Below are 27,122 nucleotides of genomic sequence, written 5' to 3'. Positions count from 1 at the left end.
CCCTGCCCTGTCTGGAGAGATCAGGGGTTGTACCCTGGGAGCCCTTTTGAGTGTGCTCTGTGGCCCAGTGCAAAGCTGGGAACAGGTTGAGAAGGCCAGTTCTATGCATGGAAGGGCCAGGAAAGGCATTGAATGAAAGTTACTACTAAAGCTGTGAGGAGAAACAGAGGGCTGGGCAAAACTGTCCTGAACATGCAGCCACAATGTGCATTTCATGTCTCCTATGGAGACACATTTCTTTGGTCAGTGTACACAAACTGCTGTCTGCATAGTATGCAGGTATGGACCCTTGTAAAGGTAGGTCTACAAAAGGGCTTTTAGAAACCCCGAACTGCAGTACTTCTAAGGCTGAAGTGTATACACAGCCTAAGTGCAGATCCTCGTTTTTTCTTCTTCTTCTTCTTCCTCCTCCTCCTCCTTCTCTCTCTCTCTCTCTCTCTCTCTCTCTCTCTCTCTCTGTGTGTGTGTGTGTGTGTAGGAGAAAGAATGCATTTTGAACACAGACTTGATGAATTGTGTCCATAATCTCTCCACTGCTACCTGCCAAAAAATATTCCATCTGCTGAGTCATTTGTGTAGCCTTTAGGCGTTAAAAAACACACCCCAATTTGTCTGAAGAACAGAACATGCTTTGGCAGAGATATCCTTCAGCGCTTTGCTCTTTGGACCTCTTATTTCCCTTTGTTTACAGCGTGTCTTTATTTAGCTTCCATTTGTCAAGAGCCCTGGGCTTTTCCTCACCCTGAGAGGGACACCTTAGCTTCAGGTCACCGGTCGGTACATGTCGCTTTCCCCATCAGCCCTTGAAACGCAATGCTCCTTTGGTGGCTGGGCCCTTATGCCCAGGTGAGGCCTCTGTTCCTTTCCCTTCACGGCAGGAATACAACACTTGGTGTTAGTTTACCTCCATGAAGGGACAGCCAGGTAATCTGAGCGTCTTGCCATTATATCATTAGGCCACGCTTGGTTTTGTAGCCCACACATGACATGTGGAAAACTACCCCAGTCCCATCATGCAAATTTCCCTGCTCCCTCAGTTTTGATTCAAACCGGCATTTGACTTTTGCCTCCTCACTTTCTGAATAATATGGAGGCAACTCTAATGGCATCAGTGCTATAGTGACAGGGATCCCCCACCCTGCTATGGCAGCTACTAAGGCAGAATGAAACGCAGAATACTTTAAAAGCTAAGAGAAAAGCCTATTGCACATAGTTTCTTTGAACGATCTAGTCCCTCTGTTCACTCTGGAACTGTGCCTTGGCTAATTTAAGATTAGCCATAGTGCAGCCTCAGGGGTGTGGGGGTCTTCTTACAGGGGAATTGTTAAGAGGTCATTCCTGGACGTCTTCCATTTATGGCCTTCTTCTGAACCACAGCAATGGCCCCCTTTCTCGCACCATAAGAAGAACACAGAAATCTCCTTTCTACCGAGGTCAGACGAGTTATCCATGTAGCCCAGTGCTGTCTATCCTGACTGGCAACAGCTGTCCTGAATCTCAGGCAAAGACCATTCACATTATCTGTTCTGATCCATTTACCTGGAAGTTCCAGGAACTGAATATGAGGCCCTTTGCAAGGAATGCCATTGCACTCCCCATCTAATAGACAGCAGGCAGATGGAGCTCATAGGCTCTGGGTTCATACCACAGAAGAAGGGATGTCAGAGAATCCTGCAATAAAACAGGGGCAGATATATAAATTGAAACAGACTGCTTGTTTGCATCCCAGAATGGAAATAAGTCAAGGGAAGACAAGTGGTATTTGCTCATATCATTGTTGTTTCTAAGCCCCCAAATGGCACATCATGGATGAACTATTTTTCACATGTTTCAGTTACAGGTTTTTCACATGGTTTTACATTTATATTTATGCAGGGTATAGATGTGTGAAAATGTTCCCCACATGGAACATTCTCATGCTCCTGAACCAAGCGGGACTGAACTCCCTGCATATCAGCTGCTGCATGGGCAGTTTAGTCCTGCTTCCTGCAGAACACAAGTGTGCCAGCCAGTTCTGTGCAGGGTGGCACGCCCAAAGCAAGCAGGATTGAATTCATGGTGTGAAGTCACATAATCATACCAATAATCATCACAACTGAAATTATGTTAAATTTGCAAGGTGAATAACATACTACTGGGCAGAAGACAAACTGCAGCGGAAAAGAAACAGCATCGTTTATGATGAATACATATTGGAATGGAAATTTCTGCCATCTTATATTCCTGCACAGTGAAATAGCTGCCATCTCCTAGAGGAAAAGAAATGCTGGGTTTACTCATTGTTGCTATATGACCATGTATCATTCTATGCAGAAATGTGACATTTCCTGCAAAATATTGTGGTCAGGCTGAGCCGTGTAGCTACATCCGATCGTAAAATAGCAGCTGAATATTGCAGCAAATGAGAAACAGGAACTACAGCAGGTCAATCGAGGCCGTACTACTTCGCACCACTTGCAAGGATGTTACAGTGATCCTCATGCCATACAAAGTGCAAGCTGATAACACTGATCATTGGACTTCCATTAATTAAGTGAATCTTATAAATGAAACTTTGGGGGGGGGGGAGGTGTTGATGCTTACCCTTCTTTCTCCATTTGCAGGAAGGTGGAATATTTATTTCTTCTTATCCCACTTGTCAACAGAAATTCCTAGGGCAGTTCTGCATAAAAGGAAAACACAGAGAAACAAAATAAATAAATAAAGCAGAACAAAATGGAACTATAATAAAACACAAGCTAAAAAGGCAGCAAGACCTTAAGAGCCAGATTAAAACAACTGGAGAAGAGCCACAGCACAGCGGCAGAGCATCTGCTTTGCATGCACGAGGTCCCAGGTTCAATCCCCAGTATCTGCTGTCTGAAAACCTGGAGAGCCACTGCCGGTATTGTCAGTGTTGACAATACTAAGCTAGATGGAGCAAAGGCCTGACTTCAGTAAAAGGCAACTTCCTTTAGCAGGGACTAAAATTAAGACTGGGGAAAATAGAAAAGGACTTTGCCTGGCACTGCAAAGTCAACAAAGTATACCATAGGAAAAGCATCTCATAATTGGGGGCCACCATTGAGAAGGTCCTCTCCCTGGTACCTTGCCTTAAATCAGGGGTGGCTAGACTGTGGCCCTTCAGATGTTGCCACCCTACAGCTCCTATAATATCTGAACCTTGGCCATGTTGGCTGGGGCTGATGGAAGTCCAACATCTGGAGGGCCACAGGTTAGCCACACCTGGCTTAGATTTTGGGGGGCATTCGCAGAAGGTCCTTGACATGGTTGTGCTAAACGCCCCATGACTGCCAAACTGTACTGCCAAATACTCCACTACTGTAAGCTGCAAACCTAGACACTGTTCCCATAGAACTAAATAGGACTTACTTTTGAGTAGACGTGTATGTGATTGTTCTGTTAGGCACCATAGCAGGTGCATTTTAGGCCTCTATGCTGAGTTCTGAGTCATAGCTGCTGTTTTAATGAAACATTTGTTAAACTCGTGAAACTGTTAACTATTGTCTGAATTTTATGTGTGCTAAGTCACTACAACTGTGGAGCCCTCATCAGTCACTAAAATTCCTCTCCTCTGTGAATATTACCTCCGTTAAGCACCTTTTGAATGAAAGCATTAACAGCAATTGGGGGAAAAACAACGTACTGACAGAAAAATCTTAAGAGAGTTCTGTCTTCTGTTCCTGTCTGGGGAGAAGGGCTCTGAATCTTCATGAGTGTTTCATCTCCCCCAGGAAGCAAAGTGGAGCTGATGGGGTCTGCTCTCAGGCTGTTATTTCATCATTAGCCTAGTAGCTCCTTTGAGAAATAGTGAAGAATATGGCTGTTAAGGTCAAAATTAGGCTTCTAAAATCTTGGCTGTTTTGTTAAGATGGTCTTAATGCTAGGGATGTGCATTGGCTCTGGATGGGAACAGAATAATGTGGGAAACTGAGGTTATTTGGGGGTCAAGTGTGATGTCAATAATCCCCTGAGTCAGATTCTGTAGTGTATCGTTCAGCTCTAAATTGTCCTATATATCTCTATGGTCCGTGCGCTTTGCAAGGAATGAGGCTGTCCAAAATGCTGCCTGCAGAACACTGGATTTTTTGTTTGTTTAAGAATAACAGCGTGGAATTTTTAAAAGTTAAAAGCTTCATTTAAGTTTGTTTTTTTTTAATTATATGTTGGTCTGCTAAAACTAAAACACTCAGAACTTGCCAGAACTCTGGTTGTTTGTAAGTTGCTTTGGGCAAGATAAAGCAACTAACAAATTTAATAAATAATAATAAATGGTGGAAGACTTCTTTAATATAAGACAGTTTATGGAAGGAACAAACCATGCAGCAGGCTGGTGCTGCTAATGCAGAACTGCAAACTAAACTGCTCACTGCCTAAGAGCTGACTGGTATGGCAAGCCAGGAGAGCCAATATACTATGCAACAGCCAGAAAGGAAGTCTGGAGTAAAGCTGCAAAACATTAAAAAAATGTAAGCAATAATACACAGCACTTCACCACTTCTTAATTATTTTAGGGAAGAGTCAGCCCCCTTCTCCCACCTCCATAAGGAATTCCTAAGAAATTGGATCCCCTTTGCTCCTCATATAAACAGCGCCTGGACTAGGCTTAATCCCTAGAGACGACTGCTGCCAGCCAAACCACTTACATATGTTTTGCCTGTTGTATTCCAATCCTAAACAATTTGGCTGTGTTACATCTAAGCCCTTTGTGTGCTGGAGTATCAAGAGATCATCCCACTACTCACTCTGAAAGGGGCTGGCTGAGCTTTTGTGAGCACTTGCTTTGAGCACTCAAGAAAGGTTTATAGGTGCTCAAAAAGCACCCACCTCTGCCATCTCCCTCTTCCTGTAGCTCTTACCTTTTAAGGAAGGGGAAGATGGTAGTCCACAATTTACGCACATTTGACTTGTGTGCATTCAGCTTTATGAGTGGCAAAAAAATAAAAATAAAAGAGGGAGCAGAAAGGGAGCAAGGTTCTTGGGGGGAAATGTCTTTGGCAATCCCACCCACCACTGAACCCAATGTGTTTTGCGTATACGTAATTGTGGCAATCGGAAGGTCAGCGCTTCGAATCCCCGTGACAGGGTGAGCTCCCTTTGCTCGGTCCCTGCTCCTGCCAACCTAGCAGTTCGAAAGCACACCAGTGCAAGTAGATAAATAGGTACCGCTCCTGTGGGAAGGTAAACGGCGTTTCCATGCACTGCTCTGGTTTCACCAAAAGTAGCTGAGTCATGCTGGCCACATGACCCAGAAAAACTGTCTGCGGACAAATGTTGGCTCCCTCGGCCAGTAAAGCGAGATGAGTGCCGCAACCCCAGAGTCGTTCGCAACTGGACTTTACTGTCGGGGGTCCTTTACCTTTTTAATTGTGACTTTAGGTGTAATACCTGGAACGTAACTCCCACATAAATTGTGGGCATACTGTACTGGTGGAACTTGTTTCCTCACCAACGATGGGATTGGGATTCCCAGTCTCATAATCCCTAAAAGGAAACTGATACTATTTGTGTCATTTCCACCAGACAGAGGAAAGGCCTGGGGGGAGGGGTGTATCTGCAACATGGTAGCAAAGGGAGGAACTAGATCTCTGACAGGCAAGGATGTTCTAGACACTAGCCAATACTGCCCCACCCCCATTTGCTCCAAAGAAACAGGCTGTATTCTTGCGGCCTGTTTCTTTGGAGAAAAAGGGGTGGGGGTAGTGACATTGCTTGAAATAGTAGTGCTTGCAAGAAAGAAGAAGAAGAAGAAGAGTTTGGATTTGATATCCCGCCTTTCACTCCCCTTCAGGAGTCTCAAAGCGGCTAACAATCTCCTTTCCCTTCCTCCCCCACAACAAACACTCTGTGAGGTGAGTGAGGCTGAGAGACTTCAGAGAAGTGTGACTAGCCCAAGATCACCCAGCAGCTCCATGTGGAGGAGCGGAGACGCGAACCCGGTTACCCAGATTACGTGACTACCGCTCTTAACCACTACGCCACACTGGCTCTCCGTGTTTACTGAGCGAGAGGTTGCACAGTCTTCCCAGGAAAGAAGAAGACTGAAAAAGGCTCCTGGTGACATACAGTACTTGGAAATTAAAGTGCATAATTCAAGCTTGGGCGTTTTGCTGTTCTGATAAATATGATGAAATCTCATAAGGAAATGAATTGTGTTTTCTAAGAAAACCTTGCAGTATTCATCTGAATCATCTGAATTTATTTTCCGTTTGCCTGTTTCTTTGGCTGTTGGTTCTCTAATAAATATTTTATTATTCTTGTGTGCTTTTAATGTTTTGTGCATTTTTTCTTTATTGTCCCAGACTGGGCCAAGGGTGGCTGTCGAGCAATCACAATCATACCCCATCTCTGGCCTGGTGTTTTATTGTAGACCAAGCAGCATGATAATTTAGGATAGCACAGAGCTGGCCCCGAAACATTGCATTTGCATCGACAAACATTGCATTCGCACCCAGTGGGAATGAAACCTGTTTACATCTGTGCAGCCTGCCAACTTTCCATTCCTGTTTGATCCAGAGAGATTGTAAAGCTGGAAAAAGACAATACATTTCAAGAGCATTCAAAACAAGTTGAGAAAGGCAAACCACTTTTGTTGATTTGTCTCTTTTAGTGGAACTCTCCAATCCCCTGCAAAACCTGGTTAGTAAGGCCCTGTGTAGGTGCCAAATTGTGGGGATAATGTGGAGGAGTAGGACTGTGCCCAGTGGTCTGGCTCCTGACCACTATATACTGAACATGTCTCTTGTGCATGTAGAAGCTCAGCAAAGAAGATCTGTTGGAGGTGCTGGTGGGGTTCAACCTGCTCCTCCATCCATGCATTGATCATGCCCACATTTTGGTCATGTCCCCAGGAATTAGAGGCAAAATTATGATTGATTGATTGCATTGATATACCACCTTTTTCTCCAAGAAATGCAACGTGGTGTACATGGTTCTCTCTTTTCTCGTTTACTCCCCATAACAACCCTGTGAGGTAGGTGAATAGCCCAAGGTCACCCAATGAGCTTCATAGCCAAGTGCAGATTTGAACCTTGTTCTCTCTGATCCTAGCTCAATACTCTAACCACTATATCACACTGGCCCTCAACTAGATTACCTGCAACTAGATGATTCTATATGACCATGAGCAGTGATCCCTCTTTCAAATTACCAGAACAGAAAACCTGTCATCTGCTCCCATCCTAGGCAAGTAAATAAGGGTTTAGAATGGACCTTTTCTATAGCTTTAACAGTGCCCAAATGCACAAGTAACTGAAGTAGTTGGGCAACATGACTTTTTAAGATGCTGGTGGAACATCATACAGTCCAAAAGTTGTGCCCTGGGAAGGATTCCTTGAAAACATGAAAGAGCAATGCCAAAACACCATGCCCAGGTAGCATAAGCTGAGAGATGCATGTGCATGGAGCATATATTAAGGGCTGCAAAATGTCTTAGGCCAGCATGAGATCCAAACATAGATTGCTGTTTGCAAGCATCCCTGCAGATTTAAGCATATTTGTATAAATGGTAGCAGTAAAAGCTCTGCTGAATGAAGTACAATTGCCTCCGGTCTATTTTTTGGGAACTCTGCATCGTGTTTAAGTTTTTTCCACCTCTGGCAATGGCATGACAGAGATGGCTCTGGACCTTGCAGCTCCCTGATGAGCCAGAATATGATGCACCTGCTTCCTCTTTTTCCTGCCCTGGTCCTTGTTGCCCAAACAGCCATGACATTGCAATGTGTCCGTACATTTATCATGTACAGCTGTTATTTTGGGGGCTAACAGCAGCTCAGAGGAGAGTTTTCCTCAGGATGGTGGCATGGGGTGAAAGGGGCATACTCCCCAGTCCCCACAGACCTGCTCCTGCTCATCTCATGCAGTTGCCATTTTGAAAATTAAAGAGAGAGAGCCAGTGTAGTGTAATGCTGAGACTGTTGGGCTATGACCTAGAAAACCAGGGTTTGAATCCCCGCTCAGTCATGAAGCTCACTGAGGATGACCTTGGGCCAGTCACTGTCTCTCAGCCAAACCCGCTTCACAGGGTTGTTGTGAAGATAAAATGGGGAGAGGGAGAAGCATGTATGGCACCTTGGGCTTGTTGGAGGAATGGGAGGAGTTTGAATGTGAGAAAGACATACAAGATCAAGAAGATGACTTTCTCAGCTGGGTTAGGCACAGCCTGTTGGCCGGGAAACATCTAGTGTAAAAAGTCTCAACTCTTGTGTTTTCCTGGGAGATGACTGAGACCTGTTTATCAGATCCCCTCAGTCCTTTCTTGGTTTGGGGCCAGGTCACCATGACTGAGTAATCAGGCAGAATCAATGGGAATTGTCCAATATGTATTTTGCTTACCATCAGTCAGTCCATGATTTGGCAAAATTGGCCGGGGGAGGGGGGGGGCTTGTGTAAAGTTCTTGGGGGTTCCATTTTAGTGCTATGTGCATTGGCAGGGTGTGTTCCTATGACTGGACAAATTCATGGATAATAAGGCTCTCACTGACTACAAGCCATATTAGCGACATTCTGCCTCCACTGTTGACGGGAGTATGCTTCTGAATACCTCTTTCTGGGACTCACAAGAAGGGAGAGTGCTGTAGCATTCAGGTCCTGCTTGTGAGCATCCCATGGGCATCTAGCTGGCCACAGTGAGAACAGGATGCTGGACCAGATGGGCCTTTGGTCTGATCCAGCAGGCTCTTCTTACAAGGAGGGAGGGAGGTACCTGTTTATTTCTGGTCTCCTTCTGGGAAAGCTAGCTTTCACCTCATTTGTGCTTTCTTGGCCATCTTACTTTTTTGCTCACCAGACTCCTGCTTCCTAGTTTCACCCACTCTGCTCTCCACCATCTTTTCAGTCATCTACCACTAGATTCAATCCATATCTGTTTGGGGTGAAAATCTCACATACCCGAAAGCTGGCAAATTAGGCCATTGCCTGCAAAAGATCATGCCACAGCATGTTGCCACACTGTTCTAGATCTGTGCATTTTTATATTTTTATTTTTAGCTGGTAGGGAATAAAAGTAAACCATGACTTCCGAAAGCAAAACAAAACAGTTCAAAGAAAGCAGAAGGCAGAGCTCGAGGGCTTCTCTATATTTGGTAATTTACAAAGGAATTGGATAGCGAAAGAGCTCTGTTTTGCAAGCTCCGATCGCCCTCTACTGAGCATTTGCTGAACTAAAGCTTCATGGATATTGTTAGCCACACAGACACCACACACACACACAGAGAGAGAGAGAGAGAGAGAGAGAGAGAGAGAGAGAGAGAGAGAGAGACCAGACACACAAACACGAGAGTTATCAGCAATCTTGGAGGAACCCCAAGGTTTGCAAAAGTACAAACAACTGCCTACGAAAAAATTACAATGGGAACTCTGCAAAAGACTTATGAGGACTCTCTGAAGCCACAGAATGCTGGTTGATTTTGGTTGGGGAGGGAAGGAAGCTCAGAAAAGGAAAAACTCAGTGGGAGTGGAAATGACATGGAGTATCCAGGAATGGCTGGCTGGTTGGAATTCTCAGCAGGAGAACTCCATGCTGCAACACTTCGTTGCAGATTCCACTTGTGGCAGTCTAACAGTCCTTTGTCCTTGGAGCTCTGTACTTGGAGCTATAACACTCCGTGAGGACTCAAGAGCCAGCTTTCAATCTCAATTCAGAGACTGATAAGGTTACATCCATACCATACATTTAAAGCCCATTTGAAGCACCTGGCTCCCTCAAACAAATAAAATAAATCATAGCAACTGCAGTTTACCTCTCATAGATTTACAATTCTCAGCACCTTAACAAACTACACTTCACATGATTCTTTGGGAGAAGCAATGTGCTTTAAATGTGGGTATGGCTTGAATAATACATGGAAGCCTCTTTTATTTACAGGTCTAAAAAAAAAGTATTTGTGGGGCATTCATGCAGTTGGGGCTGTGCTTAGTCCTAGAATTAATTTTAATGTCTCTACTGTGACTAGGGCCTTGTTAGATACAACTCTCAATCCCCCCCCCCCGGTGTTTTTACTTGTGTAGCTCCCAAGCTCTGTTGGATCGTTCTGCTTTCTTGCCTCTGCCATAACTCATGAAAAAGACTGTCATAGTCAAGCCTCCTTGAAACAGTTCCTTTTATTCTCTGTTTTCCATTATCAGCCTTTCAGTCTTACTGTGCCTCTCTCTCTGTCCTTGTCAGGTAGCGGAGAGTGAAAGGAGATATGTGCTCCGTACAGTTCATTTTCACTGGGATTGTCATACCAATTTCAGATGCTTTAAATGAATAGAACTCTGTGTTCTGTTTAAAAAATAAAGAAAACTTGGCAAGTGACTAATCAGTTCTGTTTTGCATGCATTTACATAGTACAGTACCTTAATAAAGGTGCGTCTTGAAGGTGACAGTTTCTCTCAAGTATAAGGTGACTGAACATTTAAATGTTCTGAAAGCGACCACATTGCTTACGCTAGAGATGCCTGCAGGCAATACCCAGCCTCCCCTCTCATTCCCTTGTCCTCATTCATCCTCTCCCCACTCCTGGCAAGTGTGAAGGGAGCAATCTCTGCTTTCCGCCTGGCTAGCATCACTTCCAGGATGTTAGAAAACTGTGCAGGCAGAGCCAAAAGGGAGTGTGTGAGAACTGGCACTCTGGAGCTTTTTTCAACATAATAGCCAGCAACAAACAAACAAACAAGCCTTGGCCCACTACAGACTGTAAAAACAAAACAAAAAAACCTTTGTGTTTTTACAGTGGATTTACATCTAATTGTTCCAATTTGTTTGCCATTCCTTTACTTATTTATTTCATAAAATTGATATGCTTCTCGAATGTAAAAAAAAGAAGACGTCTGCACTTGCCCGCAGGTTTCAGGACACAGTGGTACCTCAGGTTAAGTACTTAATTTGTTCTGGAGGTCTGTTCGTAACCTGAAACTGTTCTTAACCTGAAGCACCACTTTAGCTAATGGGGCCTCCTGCTGGTGCCAGGCCGCCAGAGCACGATTTCTGTTCTCATCCTGAAGCAAAGTTCTTAACCTGAGGTACTATTTCTGGGTTAGCGGAGTCTGTAACCTGAAGCATATGTAACCTGAAGCGTATGTAACCCGAGGTACCACTGTAGTCTTGTTGTACATAATAAGCAGCTGGTGACACAGTTCAATGTACAGTATGTCTTTACATTAACCAGTGTCACTGGCAGCAGATTGCAGCTGAAAGGGGGGGGAAAATCGGTCAAAAGCATATGAGCAAAGAGTGCAGTAGGGGTGGGTACTGATCTCCACTGCCCCAGTATTTCTCACTAACGGTGATCCCAAAATCAGCTTAGGACATCATCCCAGTGCTTAGATTCATCACTGTCTTCCTGCACTGCTTTCACTGTCTGTCTCTGAGATTTCACCTTCCTCCACTAGCTTTGAAAACTTGCCCCATGCTTTGCAGTGCTGTCCATATGCTAGGCATTTTTCTTTTCTCTTTACATGTTGTTTCCCGCAATACAGGCATTGTCTCCTGCATGCTCCTCCACTAGGTGGCACATCCTATTTATAGCGATGTTCGGATTGTTGGACAGCATGCACCTGTGTCTCTTGGGTGCCTGCTAATATTCTAATTCTTGCTTTAGAAAGTTCTGCTGACCTGCGTACATCCAGGCAGCGATGTAGTGTTAAACTGGTTTCTCGCAACAGCTGCTCATGCAAATGCTGATCTCTTGTCCCCCAAACAATTGTGAATCTGATGAGTCACCCTAAAATTACAGGTTGATGCTAGAGTCCTTAACACAGCAACATAAGCATCTGCCTTCAGCACCATGTTCCCTCATAAAGAACTTGACAGTGTCCCACTGTTTCATTTTGTTCAGGTATACAGTATTCATCCAGTGCCTTAAAATATCTCCTCCAGAGTACTGCCAGTGATTAGGCCAAGAGACATGTCCTTCTTGCCCCTTGTCTCCAGTAAGGCAATAGGACAGCTTTACTTTGTGATTTTCCTCCTCTCTCTTCAAAGCAAGAACCAGATAAGAGTTCAAACTCTTCTCTCTACTGCCTCCATGCCTGGGTTAGATTAGCTGCAGTGAAATTTGGTGGTGAAACTACTCTCAATGTGTAGTTATTGTGGATGCATCAGGAAAGAAAGGCCTGTAAGAGCTATTTTGTTGTTGTGATTGTATGCTTTTAATAGAATATCTATCTACCTATGCTCGTTTTTTAATGAGTGGGGGGCTTTTTTGGCAGTTTAAAAAAACCCTGTAAGTTACCTTGAGACCCATGAGTAAAAAATGAGGGTGCACACACAAATATATATAAAACCACACTATGGTTTTATATTTGCTGTGAGCCACCCAGCCAGGGTGGGGAAACCCCAGCCAGATGGGTGGGGTAGAAATAATAGAATTCTTATTCTTATTCTACTATTTCTAATAAGAATAAGACTAAGGGAAAATGCAGCGTGAGAGCATTTTAGTATAGAGGGGTGCCGGAGACGTTCCCCCAAGGCGGGGCGAGGGACGACAACTTGACCCAATAACAACAGCAGGAGCAGCAAGCAGCCGCTTGAGGCGCTGCTGCTCTTTCCGCCCCCGGCCGCGCTTCCCGCCTCCCTCATAGAGCGGCAGCCCAGCAGGTGGCGCCGCAGCCCCGCGAGCCCGGCAGGGGGCGTGGCTGCGCGCTGACATCGCCGGCGAGGGTGACGTAGCCCGGGGCGGGGGCGGAGCCTGGGGAGCCGTGTTTTGCATCGGGAGCCGGCGGCAGCGGCGGAGGAGGCGGCGCTGGCACTTGACCGGAGGGTCCCCTTCGGGTCCGCTGCCCTGTAGTGTTTCCCCCCACCCCACCTTCACGGCCGCCATGTACCGGGCCCTGTACGGCTTCCGCTCGGCCGAGCCCAGCTCCCTGGCCTTCAGCGCCGGAGAGACCTTCCTGCTGCTGGAGCGGAGCAACCAGCACTGGTGGCTGGTGACCCGGGCGGGCTCCGGGGAGACGGGCTACGTGCCGGCCTCTTACCTGCAGCGCCTACAGGTCAGGCGGGGGGCGGCGACGGGGGCAGGGGGGCGAGGGAGGCGGCGGCGGGGACAGCTGTCTCGAGGGGGGCGCGGCGGGTCTCCGGCCCCTTCCTCCTCCTGCTGCTGCTCCCCGTCTGCCATGGGTGGGGGGTGGGCATTGCGCCCGTGCCCCCCCTTCCAGGTGTGCAAAGTACACGCACACAGCTGTCCTGGGGGGGGGGGTTTCCAGGCGCAGCCCATAACTTCGAGGGAAGGAGACAAGTCCGGATTTGTTTACGACTGCTTCACCTTTCTGTCGCTGCTCAGTCCATGGGGCAGGAAGGTGCACCGGACCAAGGCTTCCCAGAGCCTGTGGCCTCTGGGGAGGTTGAGTGCAGCTCCGGGCACTGAAGAAGCACTTCGGTACTGTGGAAGGAAGGGACGGAAGCGTCCCCCACCCCCGGGGGCTTTGCTGCCTTTAGAGAGCTGCTGGGCACCCGGTGAGAATGGTGCGCGCACCTTCCCCTGGAAAATTAGGCGGCGCTGGTCTCGGCGACGCCGTGCCGCTTTGAGTTGTGTCAAGTGGCACAGGGCCTGCTCCGAGGAGATGGGCTGCTTGGCGTGTCTCACATGGTGTGTTGACAGGGTAGGGGTCAAATGACAAGCCTCGTGAGACTTGAAGGTGACTCTGGGCTAGAGAGAGTGTCTCCTTGCTAAAGGAAGCCTCACTTTACAGTGCATCCTAGTAGTGACTGTGTCACTTTCACCTCTCCATTTCAGGTCTTTTTCAAAGCTCTTTTGCAGATGTTTGTCCTTGGTTTGTCCCTCAGTGGCCTGGTATTGCTCTTGCCATGCACTTTAATTGACTGTGATTTCTTATAGTTGGGCCAGGCAAATGGTTAAAAATAAAAAGAATATTTTGCAAAGAACGCTTTGCAATCTTACATCAGTAACTGCTCTAGTGTGCCAAAAGGAGGGGAGGGGGCATTTCTCGTTACTTCCAAATATCACTATGTGAGATGGAAACTGATGGGGATTGGTACATAGGGAGAAATGAAAATATGCAGTCTTGCTTAAGTGGCAAGGAAGAGAAACAGGTGCAGAATGAAAGATGGGATAGTAAATCAGATGAGGTGCACCCTAAGATGCTTAGCCTACACCTCCTTCTCATTGCCCAAGGGATGTGATACATGCATTTCATCCTAACTTTCACACCAGAAAGTCAAGCTCTAATGTGGGCACGTTCAAGGGTGAGTTGCATACAACCCAAGGTATTCATGGTACATATACTGTATTCAGAAACTGATCATGGGGGGGGGGGGCTAACACACACTCCTTCCCTTTATCTCTAGTGTTTGCAAATCCAATGACCCATCTTTCACACCTGATCTCCATGTGCAGAATATATAGTGCATTGGAGCTCGAGTGTATTGATGTGGATGAAATGTGAAGGCATTTGTAATGCTGAAAAGGAAAAGGAAAAGCTATGTGGCAGTTACTCCCAAAGGGAGCCTGTGTTGGATGATAGCCATTACAAAGGATTCAGAGCTCGACTAATGCATGTATTTCTTGATGTTTATGTATACATTTGTGTGTGTGTACGTACACACACACAATCAGGCAGCTGTTTAGAAAGTATCTCTGAAGCTGGCTTTCTGTGTCTACTGAGAATACTGTGACTCCTTGAATGCAGAGGAGAACAGCAGTGGTTTCAAACCTCCTTCTAATGTGGATTATAATAGAGAGAGGCTAATAACAGGCCTGTCCAACTACTGATGAAGGGGCCAGACGGCTAAGCCTGAGCAAATGTTGTAACAATAGTGGCAGTAATTATAGCCAAGACAGACATGTTAGCAATTATGGAAAGTGAAAGAACAGATTGCTTCAGCCCAAATAGGAATCAGAGTGATGAGTGATAACACCCTCCTCTCTAGTGTGAGGGTGTATTTAGTGGAGAATTCCTAGGGATAGCATAAACATTGAAATGTGAATTTGCTTTGAAACAAACACAGCTTGGCTTAAAGCATTTAGTTCTAATGCTAGAAGCTTGAACTTGTGCCTGAAGCAGCTGCATAAAGAAACCATGCTTTTGTGCTTAATAGTTATAATTTACTTACTTAAGAGTCAAACTAGAGGTGATGTTTGTCACATAGTTTACTCTTGCATCGTTGATTCCCTCCCCCATATTTGGGGTGGGGGTAGCCTCTTTTGGAACAGGCATGGAAGAAGGGGATCATAAGTCTCTAACCCCAACCACTGTCCTAACCTCCCTCACACTTGCCATTTGTAGTGGGAGAAACACTCCCCTCTTTCAATGATGGGAGCATGCAACATACTTCATTGTAATATTTTAATGCACATATGAAGCTTCCAAATTTTTGAAAATGCAAAAATCCTCCAGTTCCCTCCCCCCCAAAACCCCACAGCACATGTACAAGGCCCTATAATGTTCAGAACATTATACAAGGCCCTATAATGTTCTTAATATAGGCAATTAATTAGTGTGCAAATTTTAAAGAAACCGTGTCTTAAAACAGGTCCATGACTCATCAGAAGCACTGGGCTTTGTGCTTTTCAGGCTTCCCTATGTTTCAGTTGCTTATTTTTGAAAAGGCCTCTTTTGCTTCAGTATCTGCCTGTCTGCCAAGAGAAAAATGGGCCCAGTGTAAGGATGGTGACGCCTTGCCCCTTTCTATTAGTGGCACTGCCACATCCTGCCAACACCCTCCTCTGTGGGCTGCATAAAGTGGATATGTGGGGTTGGAGCTGATGCAAACCAGCCCCGTCTGCTGCCCCATGCTCCTTATTTACATTGATGTGGACTTAGAACTTGTAAGTTATTAGAACTTGTAAGTCATATTAATTCATGCTCCGTACTTCACGGGTAGCATTTTATATTATGTTGTGTGAAGAGCTCTGAAGTAAATGGGACAACCATGACTGGTTATGGGAAGTTGTGCTCTCATCATAAAATATTTTTCGGCAACTGCTTTATAATGGATATTGGTCTGGAGCCTGTCATTAATTTAATGTCCTGTCAGAATGTACCTGAAACATTTGTTTTTTCAACCTTGCCTGGTGCATGATTATAGGAGTGTGTGTGAGAGAGTGTGCATACATGTGTGTGTGCAGGGAGCAGAATACATTCAAAACAGTAGACTCCACACTGACCTCTGCAAACTGCTCGATGCCAGAATTCCAGTTTTGTATCAGAAAACTGTGAAAGGATCAGACTGCATTGGGGGTGCAGTCTTCATTGATGATGTGAGGGTAGGAGAGAACAGTATTTTTTTTTAATAACCAAATTCAGCCAAACAGGAGTAGGGCATTTTGGAAATAGCTTCAAGCATTTTTAGAAATAACTGCACAAAAAAACGTTGTACGTGGCGCCTTCCATAGGGAGATGCTGAGTTCCCTGGGGAGATGTAAACTCCTCTCTGCCCTTGCGTAGCATGGAGCAAAATGCCAGCCTATCCCCTGTCTATGCATGCAGTAAGAAAGGGTGCTCCAAAACTTCTTTATTTTCACAGTTGAGGATCAGTGTCTCAAACTTGTATTTAGCAAGCATTTTCTTCTTCCAGTACCTTAAAATGCATTTTGAGTCCATCTTTTGCCACCTTTTTGTCTGTATACAGAAGAAAAATAACTAGTGGACTAACTCATCCCTTTTGGTTTAGGGATACTCTGTATTGGTTTTTAAGAGGATTTGCTTTTTGAGCAGTCCAGAGAAGTGAACTCCCAACTGATGAGTTATGCTTTTGATGATCAGTTTCTTTCCAGGTTAAATTGCCAGCATCTATAGCACATACTCAGGGATGTGGTTGGTGCTGTGGTCTAAACCACAGAGCCTAGGGCTTGCCAATCAGAAGGTTGTCAGTTCAAATCCCCGCGACGGGGTGAGCTCCCATTGCTCGGTCCCTGCTCCAGCCAGCCTAGTAGATAAATAGGTACCGCTCCAGCAGGAAGGTAAATGGCGTTTCTGTGCACTGCTCTGTTTCACCACATGACCCAGAAGCTGTACGCCGGCTCCCTCAGCCAGTAAAGCGAGATGAGCCCCGCAACCCCAGAGTCATCCGCGACTGGACCTAACAGTCAGGGGTCCCTTTACCTTTATAGCACATACTCTGTTCTTCATAACACACTATTTTCTCTTTTGTTGTGTTCAAGCACCAGAAACCTAGCTCTTCTGGTTGTTCAGTAACTTGCTGTTAATTTAGTTGTGACTTCCCCCCCCCACGAGCCTAAAGACATTTCTCCCATGAGTTCATTCTGGTAGGTACTTACAGTGGAGTTCAGCTAGCCTAATCATAGCATCCTGTATTGTAGAATAATTAGCCACTGATTTCAAGGATTTGCTAAGTTATCCATCTATTGATTTTCAATCAAAACAAGGTTTATTTTTTAAATTGCTGTAGCATAGCATAGCTAGGCCTAGTGAGCCCAAGGCTTCAATTTCTAGGAGACAGTGTTCTGGTTGTTGACGGTGATCTGAGCAGGAGGTTTCCAGTGTCTCGGTAACTGTAGGATGGCAACCTCTGTCCCAAATATTTCTGAGCTGCTTTCTAACTTTGAGTGTACGTCTATTGCTTCCAGTTTGGTGGTGATGCAAGTGTTGATGGATCGAAGATGCCAATAATAATATTTGGAAATGAACCAAATCTTTTATAGAAAACCTGTGTACCAAAGAGTAGCTTAAGGGTTCAAGAGCTGTCTGTTCTTGAGTCTCATTTAATAAGTGCATTGATGCTAATTAGCAAGATGCTTAAAGGTAATTTATGTTGCCACGCTCGCTGCAAGAACATTGCATCAAATGATAAGTGACAGTGTGTTGAGACGAGAGAGGATGTGTGGTGCCAATGAGAATCACTGTTGCAAAAAGGAACCCAGCAGCGAACTTCATTAATAATGCAGTCAGGTTCCAGGTAAACTCCACATGCTGCAAGAGCTACAGTCAGCGGAAGAAAACCTCCCTCAGCTGATGGAACTTCCCAGTGGGAGTTATGAACTGATATCACAGCATGGCAATTGAAATAATGTAATTTAAAGTGGGATCTCTGACTTAAATTAAGGCATGACACCTGTTAATGCCACCTGCATGTTTCCTTTGAGTTCTTCCGTCACATCTTGGCTTCAAGAGGCAAAATGAGCTTTGTTTTAGAAAATGTTCTGCCAGGCCGTGTGTGTTTTCTCCAGCTTAGTGGTATGTCAAGCTATTTTTGTTCTGTGCAACTACAGAATTTATCGTGCTTCAGTGCAAAACGGGCACTGCTAGGGTTTTACTGTTGACCTGGTTGTAAAGAGCAGCTTGAGAATTTGAGGGCCATATCTGGTGAAACCTAGAACACCAAAGGGTGGTTGATTCCAACTGCAAGTGCATACTTGGTGAGGCTTAGTACCCAGTGAACCTATTGATCCCTGTCCCTACAGGTTACCTGGAACAGATGTCCAAATCCATCTTTTCTCTTGCCTTATGCCCTACCATCTTTCTCTTCAGTAAGAAATGCAGATTAATTCATGAAAGAGTCCAATTCAGTTTTACTTTGGTGAAATGTTTTTCTCATGTTCAGGATCTGTCACAACATATTTGAACCGAAAAAGCTAGCAGTGATCCTGGGCTTTCTTTTTTGCCTTCCCCTTGAAATTGTGGCTTGAGTCACCTTGATAATGGGAGAGTTTAATGTAAGCAAGGCTTTAGTGTCTAGAGTTTTGGATACAGGATCTGAGGTCAGCTACACTGTAGGGAACAATGACTTGAACAGGTGCTACAGCTGAGAGGTATGAGAAGCGCACCTGACAGCATCATCTGGTTAATTGCTTGGAGTTACTTGAGAGTCCCTAGTTAAGTGCTGCCAATAGTTTAAAGCAAAGCAGATGTTGTGGTAGGAAAACCAGCCTATGAACTTCACAGTGTCTGGCTAAACAGGGGGATGCCAGTTGTTGGAAGATCTCAAGAGTGTAAGAGTGATACTTAAATAGGTTGCGCACAACAACAAAAAGTGTGGTGGCTACAATGGAAGCTTTCATCTGAGGCAGAGAATAATTTATTGTAGATAGAAGAGTGAAGTTTTATAGGAAGTAATAAAAAAAATCAATTTAAAAGCTTCCTCAGGAGAAAGGGATTTATTCTGTGTGTCAAGGAAGTGAATAGTTGCTGAATAGGAAAGAAAGCCCAATGTAACAAATGAGGGCCTTATGGTTAGGTTAAACAGTCCATACATTATCTTAATAGTAAAACATGTAATCACTTAATGGGAATCTGGATCTCTTCCAAGTTTCAGCTTTTAGACCGTAAGGGTTTGGATTGCACCATAGCTGTACAGGATCTTTGTCATCAAAGATGAAAGTGAGAACAATATTGCCTCTGTCTCTGCTGTTGAAATCATGACCAAAATAATAACAATTTATTATCTGTTACTGTAGGACTGTTGTCTTCTGTCTCTGAGAGTGAGATGAGGGAAAGACTGGCTCAGCTGTCACTGTAGCCTGTTTATTCAGTTGCGGGAAATGGTCTGTGAAATATTAATCTGTTTTGAAACCCTCATACATGCAAGCAGACACATGGGTAACCAGTTGCAGCACAGCTACATGGGTAGAACTCAACATGACCATGAGCAGCTCATCAGGCAGGTTGGATGGATTCCAGCCATGCCAGTGCAATTCCAGCAAAAAAAAAAAAGGGGGGGGGTTGCATTGACATGGCTAATCTATATGAACCATGTAGAGAGCTTCTCTTACATATGGTTCGCTACACGTAACTGCTCCCTTGCTGTGGCTGTATTTAAGAGCACTTGTTACCAGCTTAATATCACAAAAAAATCTCTTAAGTGGCATACAAAGCTCAGAATATAGAACAGTATAAAACCACGCATCCCACATCATTGTGATAATGGATAAAACACAAGTCACAATTGTCAGGTACAGGGGTCCAGCTTCAGTAACCAAATGCAGTGGTCAGGGAAAGCGTGGGAGAAGAAATATGTCTTTTAAAGATCTGTAAAACACAACTGAAGTATGGCAGAAGGAAGAGCATTTTGAAATGCAAGGGCACAATAGCCCATAGGACTTGTTGCTACAAGTAAGATTGAAGTGATCTATCTATGGGCAGTTACAGGTAGGTAGCCGTGTTGGTCTGCCATAGTCAAAATAAAAAAATTCCTTCCAGTAGCACCTTAAAGACCAACTAAGTTAGTTCTTGGTATGAGCTTTCGTGTGCATCTGAAGAAGTGTGCATGGCAGAAGGAAGAGCATTTTGAAATGCAAGGGCACAATAGCCCATAGGACTTGTTGCTACAAGTAAGATTGAAGTGATCTATCTATGGGCAGGCAGTCTTTCAGGTACCCTGCCCTAAAGTTGTTTAGGGCTGTATATGTCAACAGCAAGACAGCCATGGACCAATAGATGAATAGGATCTGTCTTTTGAGCACTGTGGATTTTCGTTGTGGCAGGTTAATTCAGACTTTTATTTCATGTCAAACTCTGAGCATTCCACGCAGCTGATTGTAGAAAGGGTCTTTAAAGGATGAGTGGTGAGGACAGAGCAATGAGAACACAGCAGATGAGTCAGGGCAGGAGGTTAAGGGTAATGGCCAACAGAAGATCCTGTACAGGAGTGGGGAACCTCCAGTTCACAGGCCAGACTTGACCTGTCAGGAAACCACAACTGCCACCCCTACACCTGAAATCAGGTGTGCGGCAGGAAACGGACTTCAAAGAAAATGGGCTGCCTGTTGCTCCTTGGCTGGAGCAAGATTACTTTGTTGGAATGTGCCTTGGTTAGCAAGGAGAAACAGCAAATATTCTGTTGGAACTGTGTCTCCCTCTCTGCACTTTGAAGCCTCCCTGTGCTTCTTTCCATGCCCTCCGTGGTGGTCAAGGAACAACTGTGCTCCCAAATGTTCTTTTGCAGTGGGGTTTCATTTGGTGCTGGATCCAATCCCTGATGAAAGCAATGGGACTTGCATTTGGTGCTAAATTTTAAAAGGACTGAGTGCATGCTTCACTGCAAAGGGACAACTGGGATGACACTCTCAGCTGTGCCCTCCCAGTTGTTCTTTGGCAGCAGGGCTTGCAGTTGTCACTGTTTAAATTCAGTGCTGAATGCATCTCTTCCACACCCCATTGCTTTTGGCAGGGATCGGGTCCACCTTAAGCCAGGTGATTGGCAGCTGGGTAGACCCCACCCACCTGTCAGAGGTGGCCCACAGAGGGTCGGCCTCCTGGACAAAAGTGGTTTCTCCTTCTAGGAGTTGAGGAAGTGCGCAAGTCTAAAAAGACACAAGCCATTCTGTTTAGATGGCTTCCTGCTTTCAGTGAGTTCTCATTGGAACGGCCTGTGTTCACATGCTCAGGCTGGTTTGCTGCTTGAACGCTGCTTCCATTCTTTAGCGTTGTATCCTTCCTTGTGTGAATTCTCTTGTCCTTCCCCCAACAGTATTGACCAAGTTCAAGGGTTAATCTTGCACTAATCTTATCCGTGGTTAATGCTATTGGAGTTCCCTCTGTAAGCAGAGATTGAAACCAAGACATGGACATGGTTTGCAAACCAGGGTTAAAAGGGAACCTATTTAGCATAAAACATGCCACTATAAGTCTTGGACTGTATCTGTGTACCTTAGAGTACCTTGGACCTTTATTGGACTGACCTCTGAGTAGAAGTGGACAGGATTGCACTGCACACTGAGAATGCAACTACAAAATGCTAGCCATGGGACTCTGTGCTCCCTACCCCAACCCATGTCTCCTTGCTCCGGTGGCTAGATTTCTACAGTTGTATTCTCAGTGTGCTAAACTTGAATTTGCAGTGAAATGATTTGGAAGGTCTACTGTTGCTTTTGATTGGACACTGCTTCCAGTCTGGGAATAGGATTTTTAATTGCCTAGGTTCACTCTCTAGTGTGATTAATACTGGGTTATTTTAAGCCATGTACAATGGAGCTAATACTCCCTCTCTCAGTGGACTAGAGGATTTTTGTGACAAAGGAGGTACCACTGCAATGCCAATTTTAAAAGGAGCTGTTCTCCTAGTTTATTAGTCTAATTTCGAGTCTTCTCTTTAGAGAAAACAAAGGCATTGCCCATGGATTATAGCAAGGTTTGTAGCTTCTTCCTTGCTCTGATCTCCCTGCCTTAATCAAAGCCTCTGAGGATCAAGCTCAGTTCTGACAGCTCTATTATGCTGGCAGTTAAAACCTTTGTTGCTTTACAGTGCTAAAGAGGGCAAAAATAACTACCTTAGTGGCTGTGGCTAAAATTGCAAAGGCAGGCATTTAACAGTCTTAGATCAGGTGAAGCTGAGTAAGACCAGGTGGTGTTCCTTCCTCCTTTGAGGCTACAAGAGCTATGTGCAGAATTGGCCTGATGTCCTGCTGCAAAAACTTTCTTATACTTACTCAGAAGTAAATTCCACCGTGTTCTGTGGGCTTGCTCCCAGGTTCGTGTGCATAGGATTGGAACTCCAGTGTAGTAAATACTTACAAAAGATTTTCTTCGATAAGCTTCTTTATCAGTTTCTGCAGAGTTCTCTAAATGTCAGATTTAGTGTTTATCGCTGAATCTCAGTGCTATATATTGTTATATTTTGTGTCTTATTATAGAGCCATAGGAACAGCACCACGGCTAAGGCATCTTGTTTGTCCAGCATTTACAATGTCTGAAAATCCTATTTGTTCTAAAACTGAGGGTTTGTCCTTTCAGTACGTGTATAAGGGTTTGGTATGGGCATCTGCTTCATAAGGGATGTAGGTGGCCATTGTGTGCTAGTGTGTGTTGTGTGTTGTGTGTGAGAGGGAGAGAGAGAGAGAGAACGAGAGAACGTGAACAGTGCGGGAGGAGGGAAAGGAGGAGGAGGGAGGGGGGTCGCTGCGTGAGAGAAGGTGTCAGGAGTGAGGTGCTGCATGTGTATGTCATTTGGTCAGGTCTATTTCCTGTTGAAAATTGTGTATGTGTTTTCTACATACCATATTTTCTCTCTCTCTTTTACTCTTATGCTTACTACTGTATATACTTTGTCTTGTGACTTCAGTCGTAGCCTATGGGTTGACTCATTCCTTGAGCCATTGAAATTCCTGCCATGGATTTACTTGATCTGCACTCTGTGATAATAATGGGCTACATTCCAAAGTTGTTATAAACTGCTCGGTCTCTGTGTTAGCCCCCACCCCACCCCTTTGGGCCAATGCACAATACTGCATTGCAAAATTGTATGCCTACTATATTTCTGGACCAAATGACAAACGATGAGCATAGCAAAGAGGCAAGGGTGGGGGATAATTAAAATGGCCTACATTTTACAGGGCTGATGTAAAGTGATTTCAACACATAAAAGTGTAGTATATAAGTATTATAAAGCCACAGTGATGTTAAATCTTGCTACTTTAAAGATGGCTCATGTGATTCTGTGAATTGTTTTCAAAAACAAGAAATTGTAGCATTAAAAAACCTCTAGTTTTAAGACTTCAGTCTCTTACAGATTCACACATGTACCAAAAAATCACGTAAATTTCACGTTAAAGGAAGAACCTTAAGTTGTATGTCATGCAAACAGCAAGTACTCCATACGTACACTCATTCCTGTTCTGTGCACACTTACAACTACTTTCCTTTGTCTTTCAGCCCCAGGCCCCTTTCTCTGCTTAGGGGAACCACTGGTACTTGCTCTCCCAGCTCCATGGTCCCAATCCAGATTGGCTCTGATGGCTGCTCTTATTTGACAAAATTTGAAAAGATGGACGATTCAGTCACAGATCTGTGGTCTCTCTTACTTTGGCATTTAAGATACAGCGCAGGCTTTATTCAATGGTGGTTCTGCACAGCTGTTCCATGCTTGGAAATATTTAATATTGACATCATATTATATATAGCTAAAAGAAAGCTAGGTGTAGCCTTGGTCTCCTGTTACTAGGATGATAAAAGCAGCAGCTTGAACTGGAGGAAGCTCTTCTGAAAGTGACAGCCCTTTATCATATTATGTTTTACAAATGAATAGCTTATTTGGAAAGACTAAACAAATGGAGAACGAATGCAGAAAATCCATCACCTGGGTTATTGCTAAGTTTTCAATTCCTTACAGTTAAAAGTAATGATACAAAATGTAGTAGCAAACGTTGAAAAGGTGTTGATGGAAAGTTTAACAGTTGGGGTGGCAGGGTTGGGAAAGGAGATATGAACAGAGGAGCTAAAATATTCTAGGCCAGAATAGCTGAGGCTCCCTTTCTCCCTGTCTTCATACAAGAATAACCTGGCATGCAATGAATCGAGAGTAAATACTCTGCCAACAAGCAGTCTGTGAAATTCACACCCACAGCATACTGCTGAGGATATATATAGGAATAACACTGCTGCTTTAATAAAATTGTGAAGATAAGCATTTGTTTTTGTGTTCCAGAGTGCCTGCCACAAGGTTTTCAAGCAAGCCAAAGTTCCTCTAAATATCTACCACACTTGCTCTTGAACTGCAGGATTGGGCTATTTTTTTTTGGGGGGGGTGCTTAAGAAGACCCTTGATGGATCAGATCAAATACTTACCTGGTCCAGCATCCTGTTATCAAAAGTTGTCAGCCAGGTGATGCTTTGGAGTTCATATGAAGGGTATTCGGCCCCCTAGCAGCTGATATTTAGAGAGATACTGTATCTGAACCTGAAAGTTTGATTGACTTATCTTGGCTGATACCTGTTGATAGTTCTGTTCTCCATGAATTTTTCTGAAACATGGGATATGATTGTTAGGCCAGTTCTTCACCTCCTCCACTCCATGGACCAGCTTTGACACAGATGGGCACAGCCACCCACCTGTCAATTCTCTGACGCTACAATGACGATCAGTCATCCTGCTTCCCTTTGCCCACACAGGCACTGGTGATCAGCTGATTTTCAGCATCTGCAGATCCCTGTGCCTTTGTAAGCAATGTCATGATCATTGGCACTTAAGAGGCAGCACAGGGCTTCACAAGCCTCTGCAGCCAGATGACCTGCTGTGCCTTTGCATGTGGCATTCATTGCAGTGGCTGTAGAGGGCTGTTGCCCCACATTTCTGAGCAGCAGATGCATTTCCACTTGATGGTTCTCTGCCTCTAGTGTTGTTGCCAGAGTTTCTCTGCCATTTCAGGCAGGGTGCATCCAGAAACGCTTGATGCACAAACTGCTCCCACCAATGACTGCCACTGGGAGAGATCTACAACTGCAGTAGTGTCTTATTTGCAGGCCAGGGTAAGGGCAGCATCCCTATGACCTGCAGTTCCTGTCTTCTTCCTACAGATCACAGGGCTAGCCCTACAAAGGTTTGAAAGGTTCCCCTGAATTACCAGTTCTTTCATCCTCTGCCACCTTAGGAAACTCTACAGATACACAGTGTATTGACTGATTGTGGATTGGGGGTACCACAAGCAATACCTTGATGTAAAATTACAGCACAATACCACTTGGAGTGGTATTTAACAATTTCCCTATCGTGCAATTCTGTTCAAAAACCAAATAAAGTAAAAGGAATGCGTGCAGGCAAACGCAGGTGAATTGGTACCTTTTCCTGCTGGGTCAGACCGAAAGTCCATCCAGTCTAGCATCCTGTTTCCAGCAGGGACTGGCCAGATTCTTCAAAAAAAAAAAGCCCCAAGCAGCACTTGAAAAGTAACAGCCCTCCTCTGTTTGCCCTCCAGCTTCTTGGGAATCAGAGCTATACTGTCTCAGAACCTGGAACTTCCCTGTGTGCTTTGGCAGCCCTAAGAATTCAAGGAAAACCCAAAAATCTTGGCAGTTTATTGCCATGGTGATGTGTAGTCTGAACTCGTTGATATATTTGGCTATTATGCTGTTAATTGTTTTTAGTTTTTCAGGGGACATAGAAATGGTTTTTTTGGGGGGAGGTATTTTGAAGTAAGGGTGCTGTGGTGGTTGTAATGGTCTTTGGCTAAAAGCAAGAAAAACGTATTAACCACAACAAACCAGAATGGAGGGGAGGGGGATATTTCCTTCTGCCTGTTGGAATAGCAAAGGTACTCAGTTGGAATTTTATTTGAAATTAGATTGATCAGTTGCTATAGTTAGCTTCCACTAATTACTATAGCTATACAGTATTTTTATTGGAAATCCCATTTTTGCACCATTCATAGTAATTAAAGTTTATAAGCTAATGATTTTTGGACCTTTTAAGTGTGAATATGGATAGACTGTGCTCATTTCTGGCATTTTGAGCAGAAATAAATTGAATCCTTGGTACTGAGTAAAATTGACCACTATGCTTGGATTCCCAAGTGTGAGTGACGTTGGCAGCCCAGGGCTGACTGTGCAATCCATTGTTCACACATTCTATCAGCATGGAGCATGCTAGGGATGTGTAAACCTCTTTATAGAATTTGCTGTGATGACATCTGTCATCTAGTGTTGCCCTGATCACACAAGCTGACCTCTCCCTTAAGCAGTTGCAGAAGATTCATTTTGAAACAGGTTTCAACCCAGTCTAGAGCTGTGTTTCTAGAGCTTTGGGGCTGGGTTAGAAGCGCTCTATATTCACCCCAAACACTTTCTCTTTAAAGGTTATGCTCAGAAAAAGGTTATTTTAAGTCTGTAACATAGGCCACCATACATGGTTCTGTTTGGTTGGCATGCTATGATGTCACCAAGATCACCCACCCTCACATTCAGAACAGCTTTGGACTTTATAACTTCTAGATAATGAGGGCATAAATGTGCATGCAGCACTTAAAAAAAAAATGAAACAGGCAGATCACGGGGAGCATGTGGAGAAGAGTAAAAGTCAGCTTCATGGTTTGCAAGGCTCATCCAAATTGCAAAGCAAGAATGAAGCCAAGCTTATCTATGCCTAAGGGTCATGTTGTGAATTCTTTTTATATAGGGCTCTGTCTTCAACCAGAGGGGTAAAGTCCACCTTGTGAGTTTTGGAATGCTACACGTTTTGGAAATGGGGAAATGGGTTGATGTCCTTTCAAAGTGTCTGCACATTTGAAAGATGTGTTCATGCTAGCAGTCTGGTTTACTGCTATAATTACCCCTGGAAGTGGCTCTGCCCTGCAGATTTATCCTTTTTCAGTAGCAGATGGGTGTTAAATTATCAGAAAAAGCACCTAGCAGAAGTTTCAAGCATGCTGAGGATACGTGTTAGAAAACAATTAAAGGGTTTATGGATAGATAGAAAGTTCTGCATTTACATTTTTCTGGGCACATGTACTTGTTGC

The 27,122-nt window shown here is 44.5% G+C and overlaps 1 protein-coding gene and 1 long non-coding RNA gene across 3 annotated transcripts in view; one reads left to right on the top strand and one right to left on the bottom strand.

The window, feature by feature from the left end:
* Nucleotides 1-1,566: 1,566 nt before the first annotated feature.
* LOC308582211 lies at nucleotides 1,567-3,442 on the bottom strand. Its single transcript, XR_014005556.1, has 3 exons — nucleotides 3,373-3,442; nucleotides 2,584-2,662; nucleotides 1,567-1,671 (listed from the first exon to the last, which is right to left on the bottom strand). It is a non-coding gene; the product is annotated as an uncharacterized lncRNA (long non-coding RNA).
* Nucleotides 3,443-12,668: 9,226 nt separating this feature from the next.
* Nucleotides 12,669-27,122, top strand: part of NCKIPSD (NCK interacting protein with SH3 domain) — a 90,256-nt gene continuing 75,802 nt past the window's right edge. For both annotated transcript variants that reach the window (XM_081184092.1, XM_081184091.1), the window contains exon 1: nucleotides 12,669-12,972. In XM_081184092.1, coding sequence (XP_081040218.1) covers nucleotides 12,802-12,972 — 171 coding nt within the window. In that variant the 5' untranslated portion in view covers nucleotides 12,669-12,801. The remainder of the gene's footprint in view (nucleotides 12,973-27,122) is intronic.

Source organism: Podarcis bocagei (assembly GCF_964188305.1).
Source record: "Podarcis bocagei genome assembly, chromosome: 2".
In the NCBI taxonomy this organism is placed as follows: Eukaryota; Metazoa; Chordata; class Lepidosauria; order Squamata; family Lacertidae; genus Podarcis; species Podarcis bocagei.
Note: the sequence above shows the minus strand (reverse complement) of the source record. Positions and strands in the feature narration are given on the sequence as shown.